The 24,342-nt window shown below is 64.1% G+C and overlaps 1 protein-coding gene across 1 annotated transcript in view; it reads right to left on the reverse strand.

Moving 5' to 3' along the window:
* Positions 1-304: 304 nt before the first annotated feature.
* The window catches only part of KDM4B (lysine demethylase 4B), a gene marked incomplete at both ends in the record, with an annotated part of 64,362 nt that continues 40,324 nt past the window's right edge, over positions 305-24,342 (reverse strand). The window contains 15 exons of the mRNA XM_080712859.1: positions 305-484; positions 1,023-1,115; positions 2,590-2,709; positions 2,941-3,105; positions 3,176-3,358; positions 5,760-5,868; positions 6,011-6,066; positions 6,165-6,241; positions 7,234-7,441; positions 8,726-8,904; positions 14,230-14,395; positions 14,434-14,753; positions 19,520-19,710; positions 19,930-20,031; positions 24,142-24,338. Coding sequence (XP_080568985.1) covers positions 305-484; positions 1,023-1,115; positions 2,590-2,709; positions 2,941-3,105; positions 3,176-3,358; positions 5,760-5,868; positions 6,011-6,066; positions 6,165-6,241; positions 7,234-7,441; positions 8,726-8,904; positions 14,230-14,395; positions 14,434-14,753; positions 19,520-19,710; positions 19,930-20,031; positions 24,142-24,338 — 2,346 coding nt within the window. The remainder of the gene's footprint in view (positions 485-1,022; positions 1,116-2,589; positions 2,710-2,940; positions 3,106-3,175; positions 3,359-5,759; positions 5,869-6,010; positions 6,067-6,164; positions 6,242-7,233; positions 7,442-8,725; positions 8,905-14,229; positions 14,396-14,433; positions 14,754-19,519; positions 19,711-19,929; positions 20,032-24,141; positions 24,339-24,342) is intronic.

The raw sequence follows: 24,342 nt of genomic DNA on the forward strand, positions 1-24,342 counted from the left end.
GTTTTAAAGCCACAAATCCAGGAAACAGCTTTGGGCGTGCCGTCCCTGCTCCTCCTGGCTTTCTTAAACAATCGCACTGTGGGAAGGGCCTCAGAAGGTCCGTGGAGTCGCGGGCTGCCGGGAGCAGTGCGTAGCACCTTTGACAGGAACAGGGCCGCGGCCGGACCGGGCCGCGCCGTCCGCTCCTCTGGAGCGCTGAGGGCCGCGCGGTGGCCTCTCTGGTGGCCGGGGAGGCCAGGACGGGAGTCACAGCCGGCCGAGGCCGGGCCGCTCGCTGGGCGGAGGGCGCCGGGCGGCGGCAGCCTCAGAAGGGCGGGCCGGGCCGGGCCTGCGTCTGCAGCAGGCTCTCCACGCAGGCCAGGGGTTCCGGGCCGCGCCCCGATTCCCCGGCGGCTGCCAGCGGGGTGCCCACCCGCGGGCGCTTCGCAGCCTTGGCCTCCTCGCCCAAGAAGGCCGGTTCCCGCGTCGCGCCCGTGCTGAGGGACTGCGGGAGCCAAGACACAGGTTAGCACGCACGGCCGCCCCACGGGGCCCTCTGGACAGCGGCCTGCGGCGGCGCCAGGGCAGGGCCCGCACCTCCCTCTGCTGCTCCCCGGAGCACCCGGCCCGGGGGCCAGCGCTGGTTCTGCCTCAGGGGTCAGCGTCCCCCTCACCATCTGCTACCGGGGCTGATCCCAGGAGCACCGGCCTCAGCTCCAGGGCTCGCTAAGTCGCAGAGGGCCTTGCTAGGTTGCCGAGCCCGGCCGCGAACCTGCGATCCTCCCATCTCAGCCTCCGAGTACCGGATGGCAGGCGTGTGCCCCTGCGCCGAAGAGCAAGCCTTGACGCGCCAGCTGGGCGTGCAGGCCTGAGGCTTCCCGGGACAATCTCTCTCCGGCTCCTCCCACCCCACCAGGCGGCGCCGGCGCCGTGCCTCCGTGTGGGGACAGCCAGCAGGAGAAGGGCGCCCTCCAGGAGGCCGGCCGAGGGAGCTGGTGTCCTGGGGCGCCCGCCCTGCCGCCCTGGGGCAGGCGCACACTCACCAGCCGGGACCGCACCCGCTTGGGCAGCTCCTCCTCCAGGGTGAACATGTCCCCGCGCTTCACCGTCAGCTGGGACCCGTCCTCGAACTCCACCTGCAGAGGGGCATGGCTCTCACGCCTGCCCAGCGGCCACCTGGGCCCCGGGGCCAGCCGGGGCTCCTCCAGGGGCGTGCTGGCATGGGGAAGGGTGGGGGCAGATGGCTAACACCCCCCGGGGCCAGCAGTAGAGATATGGTGGGGGACCGGGAGCCGGGCCGGGCTAGGAGGAGGGCACGGACTTGACTCAGCCCCTGGACAGGAAGCAGGAGGCAGAGGGCAGGCTCCAGGCCTGTGGCCGCCAGCCATGGCCCAGCGTGGCGCAGGCGGCCCAGGTCTTGCAGCTTAAAGGCTCGCACGCAGGGCCAGATGCCAGCAGGCAGGGGCATGGTGCCCAAGCGCTGGGCTGGGCAAGGCGGCCTGGACATGGCCCGTGCCTACTGGTCCCTGCCAGGGCAGCAGAGCACAGGGCGGGAAGCCCCTGTCACGGCAGGTGGTCAGAGCTGTAGCCACCGCCTCAAGGGCAGCCACACAGGGCACCTCCTCCCGGTGGCCGCAGGGCCCCGGGGGCTGCCTCTTCCCTTAAAGCACCACTCCAAGGCCTGCACGGGGGCACACAGCTGGGTGCCAGGGGCCTGACCAGCGCATGCAGGCCTGCGCCACAGAGAGCCCCAAACCAAGCCCTCTAAGGCCTGTGGGAGCTGGGCCTCGCTAAGCGCCACGTGGCCACGCGCTCCCAAGGCTGCCCGCCTTACCCCGGGCAGAGAGGACACGGGCACCACAGAGACACAGTGGTGTGGACCCCAGGGAACCTCTGCACAGAGGGGCCCAGGAAAGCAAGACAGCAAGGGTCAGTGGCCTCATCTGCCACTGCTGCGAAGGGCCTTCCTGACTGCACTCTGAAATTGTCTATCACCGGGCGTGGTGAGACCCTGTTTCAAAAATAAAATAAAGCCAGGCGTGGTGGCGCACGCTTGTCATCCCGCACTTGGGAGGCTGAGACAGGAGGATCGCACAGGTTCGCGGCCAGCCTCAGCTATTTAGTGAGGCTCTCAGCAACTCAGTGAGGCCCTGTTTCAAAATAAAAAAAAAAAAAAAATAGGGCAGGGGCTGTCGCTCAGAGGTAGAATGTCCCTGCTGGGTTCCATTTGCAGTACCACCAAAAAAAAAAAAAAAAGGGAGAGGAAATTTGATGTCATTTTGATTAAAGACAGGACCAGCCTCAGCTACTCAGTGAGACCCTATTTCCAAATAAAGAATAAAAAACAGGGCTAGGGCTGAGGGTGTAGCTTGGAAGCAGAATGCCCTGGGTGCAATCCCCAGGACCACGCACACAAAACAGGACCAGGGCCTCAGCTGGCGCCGGGACACGGTCACCGTGGCTCTGGCCTGCGCTTCGGTGTGGAGGGGAGCTGGGAGCAGGAGGCGAAGGCTGCACCTGCGGGCACAAGCGTGTGCAGACACGCGCACGTGCACACACGAAAGCGGGGAAGCTTCTCTGAAAGGCCAGCAGCACCGCCGGCGGCCCTACCTGATAGATGTGGCTGGTCGCCGAGGAGATAAACTTGGCCTTGTACAGGTTGCCGTCGGTCCACCGCAGCTCCACCAACTCGCCCTCGGCCGGGGGCCCCAGCCGCACGCAGTCTCTACTCTGCAGCCAGGACGGGAAAGTGAGGACGGGGCACCTGCGCTGATCTCAGGAGCCCTCGGCCGCAGGGGGCGCCTGGGCCCGAATGCGGGGCCCAGTCGAGGCCTGCAGGGCCGCCTTCCTCGCAGACCCAGGCCGGTGCAGGGCCTGATGGACAAAGGGCCCTCTGCGCTCCGTCAACAGGCGCCGCCACGCAGGCACTTCCGCCCGCCCCGCCGGCGCCGCGCCCCTCACCGTGATGCTCTCGGGGTACAGGTTGTCGCTGTAGGAGCCGTCGTCGAAGTTGACCTCGTAGAAGGTCTGCGCGGTGGCGCCGATGACGCGGCCGCGGTAGTAGAGCCCGTTGCGGTTCTTGGTGATGACCACCTGGCCCAGCGCCACGGCCCGCAGGAGCTGGAGCTGCGGAGAGGGCGGGTGAGCGGCGGGCGGGGGGCGGGGTCCGCGGGGGTGGGGGGCGGCGGGCGCTCACCGTGGGGCCCGGCTTGTGCTTGAGGCAGGTGATGGACACCACGTAGGGCCAGTCGTCGGGCTCCATGAGCACGCCGGCCGCGTGCGCGCAGGTCACGTGGAAGGACGTGGAGCAGCGCTCGTACGAGCACTGGATGCAGGCGCCCGACACCTTCTTCACCCGCCTCCGGCAGTACACGCACTTCTGGGGCACAGGGGGCGCTCAGGCGGGCTCTCCCCGGGACCCGCCCAGGCCGAGGCCAGGCCCACCCGCCCCACACGGGCCGAGGGCCGCCCCAGCTGGCCGTCTAGTGCCCCCGACAGCACCAAGAGCCCCACCCGCGGCGTGGCGAGCGCGCTGTCACCCGCATTCCAGAGGCCGAGACAGGAGGGTTGCAGGTTCAGGGCCAGCCTCAGCTCCCTAGTGAGGCTTACCACAACTGAGACCTTGTTTCCAAATAAAGAATAAAAAATAGGGCTGAGGGTGTGGCTTGGAAGTAGAATGCCCTGGGTTCCTTCCCCCACCCCATGGCCCAGGGCGTGCTACACCCAGCAGACGATCCAGTCCGAACAGGAGGGCGCGGCGGGCGACAGGTGCAGGTGGCACCCGGCCGTGTGACGGCTGCACAGTGGACCTGGCGCACTGGGCGAGCCGGACGGCCGGGGTGCGGCTCAGCGGCAGAGCGTGAGCACAGCCCTGTCTGATCCAAGAGTAAGCAAGGCCTGGCATGGAGAGCTGCCCTCGGCTTCCAGCAAAAGCCCGCAGGTGCCTCTGCCCTGACCCACGCACCCGCAGCCTGCCGGCTCACACGGACCCTTGGCGGCTGGGCCCTGCAACCCCATCTCGGGCCAGGTGAGCCCCGTGGCCGGGGATGGGTGGCCACAAGACCTCCTCATTGGCCGGCTTCACCCACAAGGAGCTGGCAGCCTGAGCTAACGGTGACGCACCCCACGGCCCACAAGGGTCCGCGCAACCACAACACCCGTCCTCGGTTCCCTAGCCTCAAGGACGCACACCAGGCCATCTGTGTCTGTCAGGAGCCCGCAGGCTGCAGCCTGGCAGGGCCGGAGGTGCCCAGGCTGGGCTTCCTCAGCGTTGGGCCCCTCCCGGGAGCTTCGGCTGGGAAACCTCACCCAGAGGTCTGCCAGGCCGTCCTGGGCGCGTGCGCTGGTGCTGCGGCTTCCCAAGGAGGGTGCTCAGGGCGCCGTGGCCGTCTGCAAAGCCACACTGCCAGGCAAGCAGGGGCATGGCTGCTGTGCGGCTCCGCCTGGGCAAGGCAGCCCGCCCTCTTGTAGCAGAGCCTGCGCAGTGCGGTACAGCTGGCTCCGCGTGCCTGCCCAGGGAGCTTCCTGCATGGGCACACCCGCTCCTCCAGGCAGAGCCCCACGCCCCTGCCTGGGGAGGTGGGCGAGGGCGACCCAGGCCGCTGTCCTGGCAGGGCCGGCCGCGGCGGGCAGGCGCGCAGGAGCGAGCTGTGACTCCCGGGGCGGCGGAGCCAGGCGCAGCCGTGTGTGAGAGCGATCGTAGTGCGCCATCACAAGCCAACGGACAGGCAGCTTGCTGGAACATCAGCTGAGCCATAATGCCCTCACCTGCGCGCCACAAACGACCACGCTCAGCCCCGGGGGGGGGGGGGGTGTGTCACCGCCCATCGCCTGGCTGAGCCGGCAGCCGCGCGCTTCCTAGTGGGCCCTGCGGCCGTGCCTCCAGGCTGGCGGCCTCCGTGGGGCAGTCCACAGCGGCCTGGAGTGTGAGCCCCAGGCCTGCCCCAGCAGGGGGAGTGGGCGGGCAGAGCGGGGCGCCAGGACACTGTGGAGGGCAGCAAGTCCACTGTGCCCACAGGACGGCACCGTACCCCGAGCGCCCAGGTCTGGGCTGCGCCTGCTGGGTCAGCGCTCTCCCGGCTCAGGAGGCATTTATTTATTTGTTTATCTATTTCTTCTTCTTTTTTTTTTTTGCAATGCTTGGGATGGAACCCAGGGGCATTCTACCTCCGAGCTACACCCCAGATGCCGGGATGCCGGCCTCCGGGGGGAAGGCTCAGCTCTCCAGAGAGCGACTGTGGCTGACCACACGCGCCGACTGTGCTCTGCTGAGAGGCGGGCTCGGCGCATCAGAGGCAGCGCGAGCCCAGCCCGCAGCGAGGGAGGAGGGCAGTGTGCCAGGCTCCCGCAGGCAGAGCCCTCTGCAGGGAGCACCTCCGACCCGGGCCTGCTTGCACCCAGACCCTCTGTTTGGGGCACTATGAACGGAACCCAGGTGCATTCTACCTCTGAGCTAGGACCCCAGCCCTGGCTTATCTTTTATTTTGAAATGGTCTCGCAAAGTTGCTGAGACTGGTCTCAGAAGTGATCCTCCTGCCTCGGCCTCCAAGTACTGGGATGACAGGCTCGCACCACTGTCCCCAGCAAGTCTCTGCTTTGCGGGGCTGGGATTAAACACATGGCCTTGGGCTTGGCAGTCAACACTCTACCGCTGTGCGTCTGATTCCGTGCCAGGCCCCCAGGAGCCGGCGCAGCCCCTCCCGCCGCAGGCCAGCACCAGCGGGTCGCCGAGGTCCAGCCACCACCCCAGCACTCCGCAGGGCCGGCGGCCTCAGGCGTACCAGTTTCCACCGCTGCTCTGGGATGCCGCTGATGTCCACAGGCTGGCGCTTGATCACGTTCAGGAACCGCACCTCGGGGACCGCGATGGCGCACGTCACGTGGGTCCACCTGGGCGGGCGGGCGGGGTCACAGACCCGTTCCAGGAGGGCCCTGCTCCCGCCCCCGTGGCTGCCGGCTTGGCGGGGGCTCAGGGGCCTCCCGAGCGGCCTGGCGGCTCCGCAGAGGCACCGGGACAGGGCTGGGCACCCACCTGCTATCGGTGGTGGCCTGCAGCGCGCCGCCCCGAAGGTTGCACAGGCAGCACTCCTGTGGGCAGACGGCGGGTGAGGTGGGCCTGGCACCCAGGCACGGCTGTGGCCAGTCCACCCTCCGTAGGCAGGGGACGCGTAGGGTTGGGCACTTACCGCTGTCCAGGCGTGGGCCGTGCACCGGGAACACGTCCACCCTTCTTTGACCAGCTCGGGGCGGACGCCGTAGCAACCTAGAAGACAGGGGGCTAGCCTCGCCGCTGTGCCGCGGGGCCTGGTCCTCAGCCCACGGCGCCTGCCAGTGGCTGGTGGCGTGGGGGGGCAAAGCCCACCTCGCCAGGTTGCTTCTGCTCTGCCAGGCAGGGGGCGCCAGCCAAGACAGGGCACAGCCTTCGACTCAGGACCACTGGGCTGGTTTGCAGACTGAATCTTTTTTTCTTTGTGGTACTGGGGATGGAAGCCAGGGACATTCTACCTCCGAGCTACACACCCAGCCCTATTTTTATTCTTTCTTTTGAGACAGGGTCTCACTGAGTTGCAGAGGGCTAAGTAGCTGAGCCTGTCCGTGAGGCGTGACCCTCCTGTCTCCGCCTCCTGAGTGCTGGGCTGACAAGCGTCAGACTTACAAGCGCCTGGCTGGATCTTGACTTCCACCTCCATAGGCCAGAGCAGGGGCCTGGCCCTGGGCTCGGGTGGGACGGGGGCTGAGGGCTGGAGCACGGGGGGGGGGGGAGGTGGGCGCAGCCTGCTCCAGGGAACCTGCCTCTCCACCTGACCCTCCCCACAAGCCCACCTGCCTGGGAACAGGTCTCCAACCTGGGCCCTGGGTGGCAGAGCTGACAGGCCGCACCAGGAGCCCCCAGAGGAGGTCACCCAGAGACCTGTGGGGGCTTTCTTGGGCGAGCGTGGGACGTGCCCTGCTGTGCCCGCCGGCCTCCTTCCTGCCGGGCCAGGCCGCACTTCAGGACAGAGGCAGCCATGGCAGCACAGGGCACCGCGCCCCAGAGGAGGCGCCCAGGAGGCTGCGGGAGCTGGGAAGGAGCGGGCTTCCCTGTGCTGGCGGCTCCGCCCTCGTGGGCTTCCTGGCTACGCCTGGCTTGCTCGGGTCCAGTGAGCCTGTGGGCGCAGCTGGCAGCAGGACAGGAGAGGGCCGGGAAGAGCGGGCCTGCTCTGCCAACAGAACCCGCAGGCAGCCTGGGCGCGGCGCTGGGCGGGCGGCACTCACTGGCGTGCACCTGCAGGAGGCACGTGGCGCAGGCGATGAGCGGGCTGGTCCCGTCGTCGCCCACGCAGGAGCTGGCGGGCAGCGGCTCCGGGTTCTCGCCGCTGGAGGTGAAGCACATCTCCGGGATGAGCGGCCGCGTCCTCAGGCTTCCGGCCAGGGGGCCGTCCCCAGGGGAGCCCGGGGGCGCCTCCTTCTCCACCTGCGGGGACTGCGGGGCATCAGCAGGAGGTACCCGGGGCCCCCAGCCCCACCCGCCCCTCCTGAGGGTCTGTGTGTGTGATCCTGGGGTGCAACCCAGGGGCTTTCTACCTCCGGGCTACGCTCCCAGACCTCTTTTATACTTTATTTGGGAACGGTCTCACTAAGCAGCTGAGGCTGGCTTTGAACCTGCGCGATCCTCCTGTCTCAGCCTCCCAAGCGTGGGGATGACAAAGCTGCGCCACCACGCCCGGCTCTCCTGAGGGTTCTAAGTGCAGCCCTGTCCTGCGCCAGCCCCAGAGCCCAGCAGCCTGGCTGCAGCCGCGGGCGGGATGTGACGACAGAAGACGCCCGCGCCGGCTGCCGCAGCCTCTCGGCAGCCCAAGGACAGCGCGTGACTGGAGGTGTCCACAATTACATCTTGCTTGTTTTGGTTTCAGGGCCCGAGCCCTGCACGGAGGTGGCACCTGCGGGGCCTCTCGATGGGCCAGGGCCCTGCCTGCCGCCCCCAGCCCAGGAGGGGCAGGCCCCAGGGCAGCGTGGCCAGTGTCTGCAAAGCTGGGGCAGAGCAGGTGAAGTGCATGGTCCTGTCTTCGGGGGAGTAAAGCCAGGGGACAGGCACGAAGGGCGGACTCGAGGGGTCAAGAGGAACACTGGAAGCCAGGTGCAGGGGCTGCCTCCAGCCCAGCCACTCAGGAGACTGAGGTGGAGGGTTGCAAGCTCAAGGCCAGCTGGGCACAGTACTGAGACTGACCTGTTTCAAAATGAGGGGAAAAGAGAGGAGAGGGCCGAGTGTGGTCACATAGCGAGACCCTGTCTCAAAACTAGGGAAAAAAGCATGGGGGAGGGCGCAGGCATGGGGTGGGCCCGTGATCCTGAGACTTGGGAGACTGAGACAGGAGGACCTCACGCTGGAGGACGGTCTCGGCAAATTAGGGAGACCCTGTCTCGAAATAAAATGAAATGGCGTTAGGGCTGTAGCTTAGAGGTAGGATGCCCGGGCGGTCAAGCCCCAGTACCCAAGCCAAGCCCACGGGGGCAGCGGCGGGACCTGGTGGCTCTTGACACAGGGCAGGAGGGCCCGCCGGGAGGACGCAGGCGTGGAGGCCGCTCCACACGCCGGCCTGGGCCCGCGGCACCTCAGCGCCTGCGCCCCGCGGCTCATTTCTGCAGCAACACGCCCTCTGGTGCAGGTGGGTGTGCGCAGCAGAGCACCTTTGGGGAGCCTAGCCTGCCCAGCCCTGGAGGGCCACAGAGCCCACGCTCTCCTGAGGCAGCACCGGCCTGAACTCACCTGGCTGGAGGGGAAGAAGAGGGCACAGATGGCGCAGAAGGGCGCGGCGCGGGCAGCCGCCGCGTTGAACTTGCGCTCGGCCTGGAAGCTGGCCGCCTGGCCCTCCCACTGCAGGCCCAACAGGGATCGCAAGGCCTCGGGATGGCTCACGTCCTCCTCCGCAGGGAACGGGAAGGCTTCTAGAACAGAGCGGGCAGGCCGGAGGAATGGCAACTTGAGCGCCCTGCACACGCCAAGGGCCCAGCCACTGCTCAGCTCCCCGCGGTGCCCGCCCGCTGGGTGCCGTGAGCAGGACGCCAGGCCAGGGCTGCCCAAGCTGCCCGGCCCACATGGGCCCTGGGCGGAGACCCAGAGATGGACCCTCCTCCCCACCGCCGCAGGTGCTGCAGCCCCTTGGGTGCCTCCTGGCACAAGCAGCGGTCAGCACTCCGCTGTGTCCACCGCCGGGCAGCCGCGGCCTCCCCCAGCTCTTCAGGCTGCCAGAGGAGCGTGGGGGACGCTGGGCGGTGATGACCCGATGGGCCTTCCAGAGCTGGCCTCTTCCAGCGAGGTCACCTGACATGGGTGCTGGGACCCCGCCGGACGCAGGAGCTCAGGCCGAGGCTGCGGGGCCCAGGACCCAGGGCCCACGGGCCAGGCTGGCAAATCAGCCAGGATGTCGGAAGCCTCCAGCCGCTCCCCGAGCCCCACACGGCGGCATCCTACAGGAAGCTGAGGCCGACATGAAACAGCGTGCAGACGGGGCCGTGCTGACGGCACACTCCACTGAGCTTGTGCCAGAGGTCTGTGTGGTGCGTGGGGTGTTGAGGACTCATGGGGGGTCTACGTCCAAGTTATACCCCAGCCCTGTTTCATAATTTTGTTTGTGTTTTGCAGTACTAGGGGTGGAAGCCAGGGGCGTTCTACCTCTGAGCTCCACCCCCAGCCCTATTTTTTCTTCTTTATTTGAACTGCAGAGGGCCTCACAGTGTAGCTGCGGCTGGCGTGCGCGATCCTCCTGTCAGCCTCCCGAGGGCTGGGTTCACAGGCCGCTCTGCGCGCTTACTGGCACCGCGGCTCAGTGACAGAAACGCAGCACCTGGGCCTCTCCTCGCCCTCTGCGCGTGCAGGCGGGCGGCGGCCCCTCAGGGCAGACACGGCTGTGGGTGGGCCGAGCCCCATTGATCTGAGGCCCCTTTGCTTCCTGCTCTCTCTCGCTTTGCGTATGAGGAACTACTGCCCGTAGCTTCCTGGGCCGGCGGCCCCGCGTAGTCTTCTCCTGTCCCGTTTCCCTGCGGAGGTCGCGACTGGATGCTCCGTGGCCAAGTGGCACCCATTTGCGCGGGGCGCATCTTTCCCCGGCAGACGCCGGCGCTGCCTCTATGCCTGGCTTTGCGCGTTGCGTTGCTATAAACACAGCGGCACGGTCCCCGAGCGTCCTGACTCGATCTCCTTTGGAGGCTACCGTGGGTGGTGGGGCCGGCCACCGGGGCAGCCGCTCCTGGTCTCCGAGGAAGCTCCACACGGTCGACCGCAGGTGCACCCCCACGTCCTCGCCAGCACCTGCACGCAGTGCGTGGCGGGAGGCTGGGGACTGCCGCCTCGCACTGCCGGTGGCTCCCCACTCATCGCCCACTTGTGCTTCTCCTGAGAAGTGCCCGTGCCATGCGCCTGCCCGCGCCGTGGGCGGGCTGCTTCCTGGGCTGGGCGTACTGCTCCTCAGTCTAGCTACCGGCCCTCTCCTGAGGGCCTGGCCGGTCTCTGCGGCTCTCTTCAGACTCTTGCTTTCTTTGCTTCTGGAAACAAACGCAAACATAGAAGCTTTGGACTCTGGCGCCGTCCCACTGACTGACTGTTTCACTTCCCGAGCTTTGGGGATTTTTCTTTGTGTGCGGGTCTAGGGATGAAACCGAGGCGTTTGACCCGAGCTACACCTCCGTCCTATTTGGTATTTTTATTCTTAAACAGGGTCTAAGCTGCAAAGGGCCTCACTAAGTAGCTGAGGCTGTCCACGAAGCGCATCCACCGGTCTCAGCCTCCCGACACCAGGTTACAAGTGAGCGCCACACGCCCAGCTTAGCTTCGGGGGTCTTACCAGTGCCTGCGTGCGGGGGCGCGGGCCTGTGGCTTCAGCCGGTAAGTACGACGCTCCTGATCTATTTCTAGGTCCCTGATGCATCTAGGCTTGAGTCCTGAGTACTTGGAGGGCAGAGGTCTCATTTTATTCTTGTAAATCTAGACACCCCATTTCCCAAACACCCAATGTTAAAAAGGCTATCTTTTCTCTAGCTGTGTTATTGGCACCTTTTTCAAAAACCAACTGGCTGTGTGGACTTTTTTCTTCTCTTTTTAATGGTACTGGGGACTGAATCCCAGGACCTTCTATCCCTGAGCTACACCCCAGCCCTTTTTTTTTTTTTTTTCCTGAAACATGGTCTAAGCTGCAGAGAGCCTTGTGAAGTCCCTAAGGCGATCCTGTCTCAGCTCCCAAGTATGCAGATTAAAAGCCCATGCCTGGCATGGATTTGTTCCTGTATCTTCTGTTCTCTTCAACTGGTCTGTGTCTGTTTTATGTGCTGGTTTTGTCATCATATATTACTATCATAGTAGTCTAATTTGAAATATGGTGTTGTTATATCTCCAATGTGGCTCTTTTTGCTTGGAGTGAGTTGTTTGGACTATTTTGGGTCTTTTGTCTTCCCATGTGAAATTTTTACACTATTTTTTTCTAGCTCTGTGATGAATGACTTTGGAATTTTGATAGAAACTGGGCTGAATCTGTAGATCACCTCTAGTAATAGAGCCACTTTGACAATATTTATTCTGCCTATCCATGAACATGGGATGCCTTTCCATCTTATAAGGTGCCGGGGTCCAGCCCTAGCAGGAGTCGGGGGTCGTATGTTGGTGAGAGAAGAGTCGACTCCTGCTAGGGCTGGACCCTGGCAATAGGGTCTTCGGATTTTTTTGGAGGGGTATTCTATAATTTTTTTTGGTACTGGGGATGGAACCCAGGGGCTTTTCTACCTCCGGGCTATACTCCCAGGCCTATTTTTTATACTTTATTTGGAAACAGGATCTCACTAAGTTACTGAGAGCCTCACTATGTAGCTGAGGTTGAAATCGAACCTGTGCGATCCTCCTGTCTCCGCCTCCCAAACACTGGGATTACAAGCGTGCGCCACCACACCTGGTGGCATTCTATAATTTTATTGTAGAGGTCTTTAACCTCCTTGGTTAGATTTATTCCTGTTTGTTTTCAGAGCCTATTGTAAATAGACTTGCTTTCTGGATTTTTCAGTGGATTCATGGTTGGTAAACAGAAAAGCTACTGATTTTTACAAGTTGATTTTGCATCCAGCTATTTGGCTGAATTTGCATATTAGTATTAGAATATTAGAATTTGCATATTAGGTTTCTGGTTGAGGTTTTGCTTGTTGTTGGTTGTTTGTGTTTGGTACTAGGGATGGAACCCAGAAGAGTTTAACCTGTGAACTACACTTCCAGCCCTCTTTTTTATTCTTATTTGGAAAAAGAGTCTATGTGGCAGAGGCTGGCCATGAACCTGTGGACCTCCTGTCTCAACCTCCCAAGTACTGGGGTTACAAGCATGTGCCACCGTGCCTAGCTTCTGGTCAATTTTTTGTGGTACTGGGGATCGATCCCAGAGGCATTGTGCCTCTGAGCTATGCTCCTAGGTTTTTTTTTTTTTTTGTTTTTTGGGGTTTTTTTTGGTCTTATGGTGCTAGAGATTTAACCCAGGAGCATTCTACCTCTAAGCTATGCTCCCAGACCTACCTTATGTTTTTATTTGGAAACCGGGCCTCACTAAGTCGCTAAGCCTGGCCACAAACATGCAGTCCTCCTGTCTGAGCCTCACAAGTACTGGGATTGAGGCATGAGTCACCATTCTTGCCTCCAACAAGCCTCCTGCCTCAGCCTCCCAAGCGCGGGGATTACAGGTATGTGCTCCCACGCCCGGCTCACCCGTCTTTTCAGAACATTTTTTGGTAGTTTTGAAAGAAGGTCTTGCTGAATTGCTGGGCATGCTGTTACGTGGCCCTTCCATCTCAGCTCCTCCCAAGCGTTGGGGTTACGGGGTGCTGCCATGCCTGGCTCTGCTGAGGTTTTCCTGGGGTTTCTAAGGAGAGGACCATGTCCACTGCCAGCAGGCCACCCTGCCCCTTTCCCTGTCGGTGCCATTTTCTTCTGGCCGGAGGACCGGCTCCAGTCTCGAGAGCCACACGGAGGAGGAGTGGTGGCAGTAGTGTCCTTTTCTTGCTCCTGGCTTTGCGGGCTTTGCTGTGGCCTTGGCTCTGGGCTTACCGTCTGCGCCTTTATGATGTCGAGGTAAGTCCCTTCTATCCCTGATCTCCTCGGGGTTCTGACAGGAGCGGGTGTGGGGCTGACAAATGCTTTCCCTGGCTCTGCGCGGTGTCACATCTGTTGACCCGCACAGGCAGAACCAACGTTGCATCCCTGGAAGGAGCCCACTGGGTGTGGTTGCCATCTTCTGCACGTGGCTCTGAAGGCAAATGCTGGGATGTTAGTAGGAATTCTTGCGTCCACGTCCATCAGGGCTCCTGATCTGTACTATGCTCTCCTTGAGGCATCCTGAGTCAGCCTTGGGCTTCCGTCCGGGCCTTGGCTCTGCCTTGGGAAGCCACCTATTCGGAGCCCGGCTCCCCGTCTGCACACGTGCTCCAGCAGCGATGGCAGGCAGGTGGAGCCCGGCGCAGGCCATTTTCCTGTCCTTGCGAGGCCACCATAGTGCCTTTGAGGACAGACTTCTACCCCTGGCTGTTTGTGCTGAGGGACGAGGCTGAGAGGAGGTTCCCACCAGGAGGAATAGGTTTAGGGCGAGGAAGGGGTGAAGCCCCACCCTCCCAGCCTGGGACTCAACCCACTTCCATAATGCTGAGCTGCAGAGAAGGGAGGGCCAGGCTGGATGGTGGCCTGATGTGGGCCACCGTGTCCACAACGGCACCGGCACACATCCCAGGAGGCCCGCTGGGTGACGGGCACGCCAGCAGATGCCGAGGCTGCCAGGCTGCAGAGGGAGCCTGCAGGCCAGGGATCGGACGGCAGCCCACCAGGGTCACAGGCCAAGTGACAGACAGACAGATGCTGGCTTCTGGACTGTCCTGACAAGACCCTCAGAGAGCCAGGCCCCTCTCCCTACAGGGTGAGCCCAGGGACCAGAGCCCAGCAGACAGGGGTCCGAGCAGGTCTGGCCACATGGTATTTCGGGGGCCTGTGAGTGATCTAGGGGCCACGAAGGAGCATGCATAGAGCCCGGGCAGTGAGGAGAGGGGCCCGAGTGCGGCCTGCACCTTGTGCCAGGGAACTCACAGGCAGGCCTCTGCTGGTAAGGGGGAAGCCCAGAGGAGGCTGGGGGGCAGCTTGGAAGCAGCTGACTGGCCAGGGTGGAGACTGTGACCCAGGGTGGCAGAAGGGCTGTCGGGCAGGCTCTGGTGCCAGGAGGCGGGAGCGGGCCGTGGCCCGGCGCGGGGACCGCAGCTCACCCTCGTCACTTGAGGCCTCCTGCTTGACCACCGACAGCGGGGACCGGGTGGGCGGCCTGCCCAGGGGGTGGCGCCGGCTCTTCCTGATCTCCACCTTTGATTTGGAAAGGGCAGATGGTACCCGAAACAGAAGGCAGGCCCCATCCGGGCGAGGGCGAGGGTGTCCCTGCCCTGTGCGAGCCCTTTTGTGGGACCTACCTGCACCTCACTGGCGTGGGCCTTGGCACCCTCCTCAGACCCCGTCAGCTCCATGGGGGCTGCCTGCTGGCCAGACCCACGGTCCCTGTCTGGCGCGGCCGTGTTGGCACGGGGCAGCACGTACAGCATGGGGATGATGGGCCGCGGCTTCGCCTCCTGCTCCTCGCCTGGCACCTCGGGGGGCAGCACGTTCAGGGGCGCAGGTGGAGAGCTCTCCTGGGCAGCCGCAGGGCCTGGGGGCGGCAGCGGGGACAGGAGGGGGCCGCAGCTCTTTCTCCCGTGGTCACTCTTGGCCTTGGCTGGCCGCACCTTACCCGGACCATCCTCTGTGGGGAGAGAGGCCGGTGAGAGCCAGGCGGAGCCATGGGTGCAGGGCCAGCCCCGCAAGGTCCCCAGGTGCCGTGCAGCAGGAACTGGCCAGGCCTGAGGCCTTCCCCGGCACCCGCTGAGCTGTGCGAACCCAGCTCCTCAGCAGCAGGTGGTCTGCAACCAGCTCATACCCCAAACACGTCTGTGTGTGGCTGGGGCGGAACCCAGGGCATTCCAGCGCAGAGCTACACCCCAGCCCTATCTTATTCTTTGATTTCCAAATAGAGTCTAAGTAGCTGAAGCTGGCCACACATCCCCTACCTCGGCCTCCCAAGGCCTGGGATGATAAGCGCACACCAGCACACCCCCTTCAAGGGTCTTGAGGACGAGGTGACTGGCATAGAGAACCTTCTAGCCGGCCGAGGGCGCACGCTTGTCATCCCCGCACTTGGGAGGCGGAGACAGGAGGATCACGCAGGTTGGAAGCCAGCCTCAGCTACTGGGTGAGGCTCTCAGCAACTTAGTGAGACCCTGTTTCCAAAAAAGTATAAAAAATAGGTCTGAGAGTATTTCTACTATATAGTATAATAGAAAAGCCCCTGGGTTCCACCCCCAGTACCACACACACACACACACACTCACACACACACACAGAACCTTCTGGAATGGCACCAAGCGAGAGGCAGCGCAGAGCGCAGTGCAGACACGCCCCCGCCGCGAGCGCCGCCTGGAGTCCTGGCGCGGGGAAGGGGTTCTGGGAGCTCCGTGGAGATCTCCCGCACACCACTCTAGGGCTTTCTACACCCAAACCTCACGCAGCACGCCACGTCCAAACGGAGCGTGAGCGGCAGCCGAGCCTGGGGAGCCCGAGGGCTTGCTGCTCGCTCCGGGGCAGTGGGAGTGGGGGTGCAGGACACTGGTCCTCAGAGGCGGCCATGTCTTGATCTCTGCCACCTCCCACGACAGAAGGGGACTCTGCAAATGGGACTGCGTGACCACCTAGGGCCTCAGGTGGGGCCGGGCCGGGGAGAGGGTGAAGGAAGGGGCTCGGGCCATCTCCAAGCCACCATGTGTCGTGGGTCAGGACGGCACACAAGAGTGGCGTGCCTCAGAACTGGGCCGGCTGTTTGGGCTGGCAGGGGGCGCAGGGTCCCAGGCTGCGGAATACCAGCACGGATACCAGAAGGTCTGGGGATGGGAAGGGGCGTCTCCTGAGCGTCCTGGAGCGAGCCCCAGTGCACGAGACAGAATAGAGGGAGGGCAACCCCGCCACGACCCAGTGGGGCCGCCTGCCGCTCTGGGACGTGGCAGGGAGAGCGAGGGGCCCCCTCCCACAGACACCGCGCCAGGAGACATCACAGACCCTCCAGCTCCTGCAGCGAGCCCGGCACCTAGCCCTCCTCCTGCCCCCGCCTGTAGGCTACAACCACAAGCCAGCCAAACACAAGCGGGGGCACTTGCCTATCCAGAGATGCAAGTCCTGAGGCCAGGCACTGGCCGGCCCTGCCTGGGCTATTCTTTGGCCAAGGAAGCTCCTGCCTGGTGGGCAGCAGGCAGACTCTGGCCCTGGCCACGGCGGCTGGGCAGCCACAGTCCTGCCCTAGGGGTGCAGGTCGGAGGCTCACCTGCCCACGCAAGAGTGCTGAGGCTCGGCCAGGCCCTGGCCTGCAGAGCAGCCCGGGCTGGGGTGACCGAGGGGTCCATGTGCTGGCGGCACCTGCGGGGAAGTCCCTGCTCCTCCTGACACATAGACAGGCGGCGACTTCCGGGGAACACCTCAGTCCCTCTAAGGGAAGCCGCCAATCCCTTCTTCCCAACAGGGAGCAGCGCGGACGGAGTCAGCCCGAGTCTTCCAGCTTGGGATGGCAGGCCTGGGCCCATCTCTCTCCACGCCAGACGCCACCATCAGCAAAGCCCAGGGCCGCGCCCCGCCAGCTGGGGCAGCCCCATCCAGGACACCGGTGGGGCTGGCGCACAATGGGCTCTGATCTTCCTGGACCTGGCCTCCTGGGCGCTGCACCCATGCGAGGCAGTGTGGAGGGCCCTCCCCAGCACACGGGGGCATCCTCCTGCCTGGGGACACGGGGCAGGCGAGCAGAGCCACAGCCAGGAAGCCCGTCCGCGGGGCTCCTCAGCCCTGACACTGGCCCGTGGCCCGTCCCATGGTGGGCCCGGCGCGGGCAGCCGGGCGGCTGGGAAGCCAGCGCGCGCTAACAGCCTGGCTGGCAGCCCCTCACAAGCCACCCTGCGTGGCCAGGCTGGCCCGGCAGCCCTTGCTGTCTGTCCTGAAGCCAGGCCCAGCTGCTGGGGCCTCTCAGGACAATGTTCGCGGTGCATGAGCTCCTGCCGGCCTTCTGTCACCTCCCCTGGCTTGCTTGTCGCCGCCCCAGTGCTCCCACGCGGTCTCTGCAGGGCCTGTACCCGGAGCGGAGGTCGGGGCTGCCCGCGGGGTCCCGTGGCGGGGGTGGCCGCGGCTGCTCTGCCAGTGCGAGGCGGTGCCTCTCTGTCGCTGGCGCCGTGAGCACCCGGCGGGTCCTGCGCGTCTGGTGGGCCTCGCCGCCCTTCCTCTGCGGCCGCTCCTCGGGGCTCTTGAGCGCTCCTTGTTTTGTGGTTCCGGGGATGAGACCCGGGGTGTTCTACCTCCAAGCTACACCCTCAGCCCTTTTTCTTCGGAGACAGGTCTCGCCCAGTTGCTGAGGGGCTGCGGCCGCCCACTACTGCACGCTCGCCTTCCTTGAGAGAGCACTCCTCTGCCGAGGAGCACCACACTCGCCAACCCATCCCTCTGCTTTACGGGTCTCGTGGGAACCACTCTCGCCTAAGCCTAGGGAAATGTTTTCCTTCTTTGCACTGACAAGTTTTTTAACATTCTCTTTCTAACACAACTCTTTTTTTTTTTTTTTTTTCCCAGTACTGGGGATGGAACCCAGGGGCATTCCACCTCCAAACTGCACCCTCAGTCCTATTTTTTATTTTGGAACAGGGTCTCACTGGGTTAAGAGGGCCTCACTTTGAGGTTGGCCATGAACCTGCGATCCTCCTGTCTCAGCCTCCCGAATGCTGGGATGACAAGCGTGTACCACTACGCCTGGCTCCCAGACCCATATTTATTCTTTATTTTGAAACAGGGTCTCACTAACTTGCAAAGGGCCTAAGTAGCTGAGGCTGGCCTTGAACCTGCGATCCTCTTGTCTCAGCCTCCCAAGTACCAGGACGACAGGCGTGCAGCACCACACTCAGCTCCCACGCACGTCTGTAAGCTGGACGGCATGCCTAGCACTGCCTCTTGGAAGTCCATGCTGACCCCCAGATCGCGAGGACACGCCACCTTCGTGGCGGAAGGGGCTCTGCAGACGGAGACAGTGAAGGGCCCTGGGCTGGGAGGCCGTCCTGGTCCCCTGGGCCACACGTCACCATGGGTCCTCAGGACAGGGAGGCAGACAGGCTGGCGCACTCGGCGCTGCTGGCTCTGAGGGTGGAGCAAGGGGCCCGAGCTGAGGGCTGCAGGGCTGGGGAGCTGCAGGAGGCAGGCGCAGCTGGCCTGGCCTCCAGCCCTTTGAGAGGAGACCTCTGTGCAGCTAGGGTGCCGGCACTGAGGCTTTCCGTTGCTGCAGTCACGGGGATGTGGAGGGACGGCCGGTGGGCAGGCCCATGTCAGACTGGCCTCAGCTGTGAGGGAGCGGGCATGTAGGTTCCGAGCTGCCAGCTTTGGGGTGCTGGGCCTTTTGGCCGTGGGGGACACAGCCTCCTGGCCACGCTGCTCTTAGACGCCTGGGTGGAGGTGGCCACGCTCGCTGTTCCTGCTCTTGTCCATCTGCATTGATCCACCATGGCCGGAGGGGCCCGTGAGGAGCCACCGAGGCGAGGACCCAGAAGAAGCCACACCCGGGGGTCCTCCTACACTGGTACGCACTCTGGCTGCCTGGCGATTCAGTTTGAAAAAGCTTCTCATTTTCTCCGCAAAGGCCTTAGATCTCACTAGATTTATTCCAGGGAACGTTATTTTTGTTGCTGTTGTTTTAAATGGTATCTTTCTTTTTTTCTTTTTGTGGTCCTGGGGATGGAACCCAGGGGCATATACCTCCCAGCTATACCCCCAGCCCTATTTTTTATTCTTTATTTTCTTGAAACCGGGTCTCACTGAATTGTGAAGGGCTTCGCTAAATAGCTGAGGCTGTCCGCGAACCGCAATCCTCTGGTCTCAGCCTCCCAAACGCTGGGATTACCACCCGGCCCTTCTCTCTGGAAGTGATATTTTCTTTGAATAGCTCTCGCACAAAGATGGCGACAGGCTGTGTATCAAGCTCGTCGCCAGGAGCTCCGCCAGGCCCTGCCTCTCTCTCTCTCTCTCTCTGGCCTGTCCATGGCTCGCCTCCTTCCCATGCCCACGCTCTTCCCTGCTGGCTGGCAGAATCCTGAGGTGAGCGGGCACAGGGGCGACTTCCCCAGGCCGCTCTCTCCTGTCAGGAGCATGCCCGAACCCAGAAAGGGCCGAGGGGGGGTGGCTGCCCCGCAAACTAAGGGAACGGGGGCACTGCCAGCACTGGGCACCTGGAGGCTCATTCAGTGCTCTGCAGCCGCCAACGCTTCTGAGGGGTCTCCCTGCAAGCCAGGCCGCTCTGCGGCTGTCCCTGCGCCAGGCCCGCCCTCCCTGGCCCACAGTTGGCCATCGGCCCTGCGGTACAGGTTTTGCCGCAAGAGCGCCCCTCCCTGCAGCACTGCGGAGGCAGGCGCAGGGCCCGGGCCGCGGTGCGCCGCCCTCCCGTCACCGGCCAGCACTGACCTTCCACACCCTCGGCCTCGCGGCCCTGCGGCAGCTCCTCTTCCTCCTCCTCGGGCTCGGCCTCCTGCATGGCCTCCTCCTTCCCACAGCCCCCGGCCTCGTCCAGGAGGGCCACCCCGGCCGCACCCTCCCCTGGGCACTTGGGGTCCTCGGGCTTGGGCTTCTTGGGCTGGCTCCGTTTCCGGTGGGACCTAGAGAGGAAACACATCAGGGGAAGGGGAGCGACCAAGGGAGAGAGGAGGGAAGGCCCGGCCTGTGCTCTGCCAGGCAGGATGCGCCGCGTCCCGCCAAGTGCCCTGCTGGGTAGTGCTGGGGAGGAGGGGAGGGCAGGGCAGTGCTGGTGGCGCTGGAGATGGGCACGGCCGACAGGACGCGGGGTGCGTGGGATGAGGTGGCGGAGACGCACTTACGCCGGCCCCGGCTTTCTGGCCTGCTCTCTCCTCCTCTCTAGATTAGGCCTCCTCTCCTCCTCCGTCTTTCTCCAGTGTCTGTTTTCTTTCAGACTAATTTGTCTAGAATGTAAATTTCAGGGCGTTGTTCTCTAGTGCCTCTGCGGGCTCCCCTGACCGTGGGCGCAGGGCCTGGCCGCGGCGGGGAGGCCGTGCCTGCACCCTGCCCGTCAGGGCTCCTTGGTGGAAACAGGCCGGGTTAGAAAGGGAGGGGGGCGAGGGCAGCGTGCGGGTAGTGGCCGGCCTCCCCCGCTGGGGGGCTGCCTCCCTGCAGGCCTGCGGGGGCTGACTGGCCCTCCCTGCTGCCTACAAGCCCAGGGGCCGCTCCGCGTTGTCGGTGGTGTGGACCCACAAGATGAGCGGCGGCAGAAAGCGGTGCAGCATGCCGGGGTGGGGCAGGCGGCAGGACACAGCAGGCAGGGCTGCGGGAGGAGGGCAGCTGGATGGGAGCACAGGGAGAGCGGGAAGGGGGGGCAGTGGCACCACCTCCAGGCAGCAGCGCTGCGCCAGGGGTGAGATGGGCAGCTTAGGGCTGGGCACCCCAGGCTGCCTCCTGCCAACGCACCTGGAGGTTCCTGGGCCACCCTAAGACCCTCAGACAGCCTTCCCTGCCAGCCCCGTCCCCGCAGAGCTAGGGCAGTGGGCCCTGGAGCCACAGCCTGCTTGCCCCCAGCCCAGGGGTCCTGACCTGGGGCCACACGCAGGGTGCCAGGGCGGGCACCCCGTGCGCACGCCTGCAGGTGCGGGCCTGAGCCTCGGCTCCTTCACCTCCACACGTCCACAGCCCACACACACCTCTCCCCACACGACCAAGCTTCCTGGGTGCAGCAACGCCCCGCATTCGCCTGTGTGCGAGCCGGGAGCCCTCAGTGGCACGCTCAGCCTGTTCAGGGCACTGAGCTGGTGTGTGTCCTCTCGGGGCCCGCGGCCTGAGGTTTGGGCCTCTGCTGGCTAGACCGCTCTCTGGGTGCCTAGGCTTCGTGGGTCCTGCTCCAATCGCTGAAGCATGCCTTGGGCCCCTCCTAAGGAAGCCGAGCTCCCACAGGCCTCTACGTGCACGCCGCCGCCTGCCAGCCCGCCTCCCAGGAGGAGGACTCCCCTCCCAGCCCAAGACCTTCTTCCTTCTTCATCACCGACTGGCAGCACCCTGACCCCGTCCAGGAGCCCCGGGGTCTCCTGCTGGACCCGAGACGGCACTCCGGGGCTGTGCCGTGGCCTGGGGAAATCTGTGAAGCTGCGGGGACAGGGAGTGTCCCGTCTCCTGAGGCGGGCGTCCACAGTGGCTGGGCCACTCTCCGGGCCTCCTCAGAGCCCCCGCCCCACAGGCTCTTCCCGTCCAAGGCCCACAGATGCACTCTCCAGCAGCAGGCTGTCTTCCCATAATGTGTCGCCACCTCCGGCCAGCGCTTGAAGCCCCGAGGGCGGGCTGCCGTGTGTGGAGACCCAGGCAAGGTCCGGAGCGCTGGGTCTAGGAGAGGCCCCTCTGTTCCCAGGGCCCCAAGCTCCTGCTCCCGGGCTTTCCTCCTATCTGCGCAGCGCTGCACCGGGTGGGCCTCACTGCCACCCTGCCAGCCCTCCCTCGGTCCTCGCCCACCACAGGGAGTTGAGGGGCACTTCAGGGGAGTCCGTGCCCCTCACACCTGGCCGAGCTGGACAGCATATGGTTGATTTATACCAACCAAGCCTGGCACGTAGCCCAAACAACACTAGCACTTCCAAGATGGAAGCAGGTGCCCCTCGGATGGTGGCGGGTGGAGTGGATGCTCGCGGCAACGGCCGTCAGCTCTCCCAGTGTTGGGTGCCACCTGGAGACACCGGTTCCTGGCCTGGAGCAGGAGGGGGCTGGGAACACGGCCCGGCTCTGCAGCACCCAGCGCGCCGTCTGGGAGCACTGTCTGGCTGCTGTGTGCACAGGGCCCTGGGTTAGGGCGGTGCCATGTGTCCGTGCTGCCCAGCCCCAAACAGGCCTGGGAGCTGAGAGCTGGGCCTCGGGGGCAGGAGGCCGGCCGGGCGGGGGGCGCGGGAGAGCTCGTGAGAGCCAGCCACCCACAGGCGGCAGAGCCTGGGGCTGCAAGCTCTCCACCTGACTCACCATCGGCCGCAGGACTTTGGAAGGAAAAAAAAAGGCTTCAGCCTCGTTTGACACACTAAAGGCTTTAAAGAAAATGATGTCCCTGCAAACATGGCTTCATTAGTTCTTCAGCCCCACTGGTTATGCCGGCTCCCCACCAGGGCCACGCGGAGGCTCCAGGGAGGAGCAGGCGCTGCCGGGCGCTCTGGCCGCGCGGCCGCTCCCCTTGGCAGCCTCGTAGGCAGCCTGCAAGCCATTCGGCACCCGTTTGTTGGCAGGCCACTCTGTCCACCAATTAGCGTGGGCCGCAGCCAATTAACCAACCTGCAAATGGCGCACCCAGGTGGGAGCGGAGAGCTGCCTCCTCTCTGACTAGGAGCGCACAGGAGAGGAGCCCAAAGGCCAGACACCGAGGAGCCCGCCAAGGCAAGCTCGCCGCCGCCCGTGACGGGTGACAGTCGCGGCAGGGCTCTAGGCCCCGGGGATTGACATTGTGTGTGTGTGTGTGTGTGTGGTATTGGGGATGGAACCCAGGGGCATTACCTCCAAGCTATAACCCCAGTCCTAATTTTTATTCTTTACTTGGAAACAGGGTCTCACTGAGTGCAGAGGGCCTCGCTAAGTAGCTGAGGCTGGTCGCGAACCGTGATCCTCCTGTCTCAGCCTCCCTAGTGCTGGGAGGACAAGCGTGCCCACCACGCCAGGAAACTTGACACCTTCCAGGCCTAGTCCAGCAATGGGACAGTGCTGGGCGGCCCCGCGCTGGGCCCAGTGGCCAGGCTGGGGTTGCACCATCTACCGCCAGCTGGGCAAAGCCAGAGTGCCCAGCAGCTGCGGGTGGAGAGGCCAGAGCCGCAAGCCCCCAGCGCGAAGCCCGGAAGCTCCTGGGCTGTCGGAAGAGCCACGGCCAATGAGAGACTCATGTTATTTTCCCTGTAGGACTAGGGATGTTCCCAGGGACAGTCTACCTCAGAGCTACCCCCCAAACTATTTATATTTAGAAACAGGATCTGGTAGGTTGATGAGGGTTTCACGAATTGCGGAGGCTATCATCAAACCCGTTGTCCTCCTGCCTCAGCCTCCCAAGTGCCGGGATGACAGGCGCACACCATGACACAGGGCTGTGCTCAGGTTCTTAAAAGAAAAGTAACCTGACCCTGCACATGTGAAAAGTGTAAGACCAGCCGGGCGTGGAGGGCACGCTTGTCATCCCCGCGCTCGGGAGGCGGAGACGGGAGGGTTGCGCAGGTTCGCAGCCAGCCTCGACCACTTAGTGAGGCTCTCTGCAACTTAGTGAGACCCTGTTTTCAAAAAAATATAAAAAATAGGTCAGGGGTGTAGCCTGGAGGTAGAGTCCCCTGGGTCCCATCCCCAGGACCACCAAAAAAAGAAAAAAGAAAAAAGAAAAAGCAAACGGAGACCCAATCCCAATGTGCACGCGCACGGCTGTGCCACGTGTCGCACGTGGCCCACGCCGCCCTCGCCGCGGTCCTGGCCGAATGCGTGGCCAGGACAGTCGCCTGCGGGCCGCCGAGCATCCTTCGGGCCGACAAGCTATGGGCTCTGTCACAGACGCGCCTGTGGATAGCTTGGGTCCTGAAAGCCCAGGTGTTGTCCAGAGAACGAGAAATGGAGTCGGGGCCACAGGCTCAGGAGCCTTGGGCTGCGCCCGTGCCCCCACCACAAAGTCAGTGTCCTCGTCTGGCCCGGAACCCACGTACTCTGACCGCGGGGACCCAGGGGCCCGAGTGCTGCCCAGGACCACTGTGTGGGGGGCTGTCATCCCAACGGTCAGGCCTCAGCACGTATGCCACAGAGCGCACCCTATCCCCGAGTGGCGGCGGGGCCCGGCCACCTCCAGAGCCTGCCTGACGACGCAGACGGGGCCCTCGCACCCAGGCTGAGGCAGGTGGAAGAAGGAGGGACACTGCGGCCAGGGGCCCAGGGCTGGGCTCGGGCTCTGGAGGGGTGGGCGTTTGGGACGCAGAGCTTCCTGCCCCACGCAGCACCACCTCCCGCAGACAGGCGGGCCGGGGAGGCGGGCTCAGAAGCAGGGGACGCCTCGACATGGCAGGGCATGGCGGAGGGCGGGCGGGGCTCACCTGCGGAGGAGCTTGGCCTTGAGCGAGGCGCGGGAGGCGCTCCAGGAGCTGAGCTCCGGGCTGCTGAGTGCCGTGGGCCGTGTGTGGTCCAGCACGGTGAGGTCTCTGCCCTGCTTCCACAAAGCGTAGCGCTCGGGCTGCAGGATGCGCACAAACACGTCCATGGAGATCTTGACCATGTCCTTCCGGCAGGTGCACTGT

The sequence above is a fragment of the Muscardinus avellanarius genome (genome assembly GCF_963383645.1).
Source record: "Muscardinus avellanarius genome assembly, chromosome: 16".
NCBI classification, from domain to species: Eukaryota; Metazoa; Chordata; class Mammalia; order Rodentia; family Gliridae; genus Muscardinus; species Muscardinus avellanarius.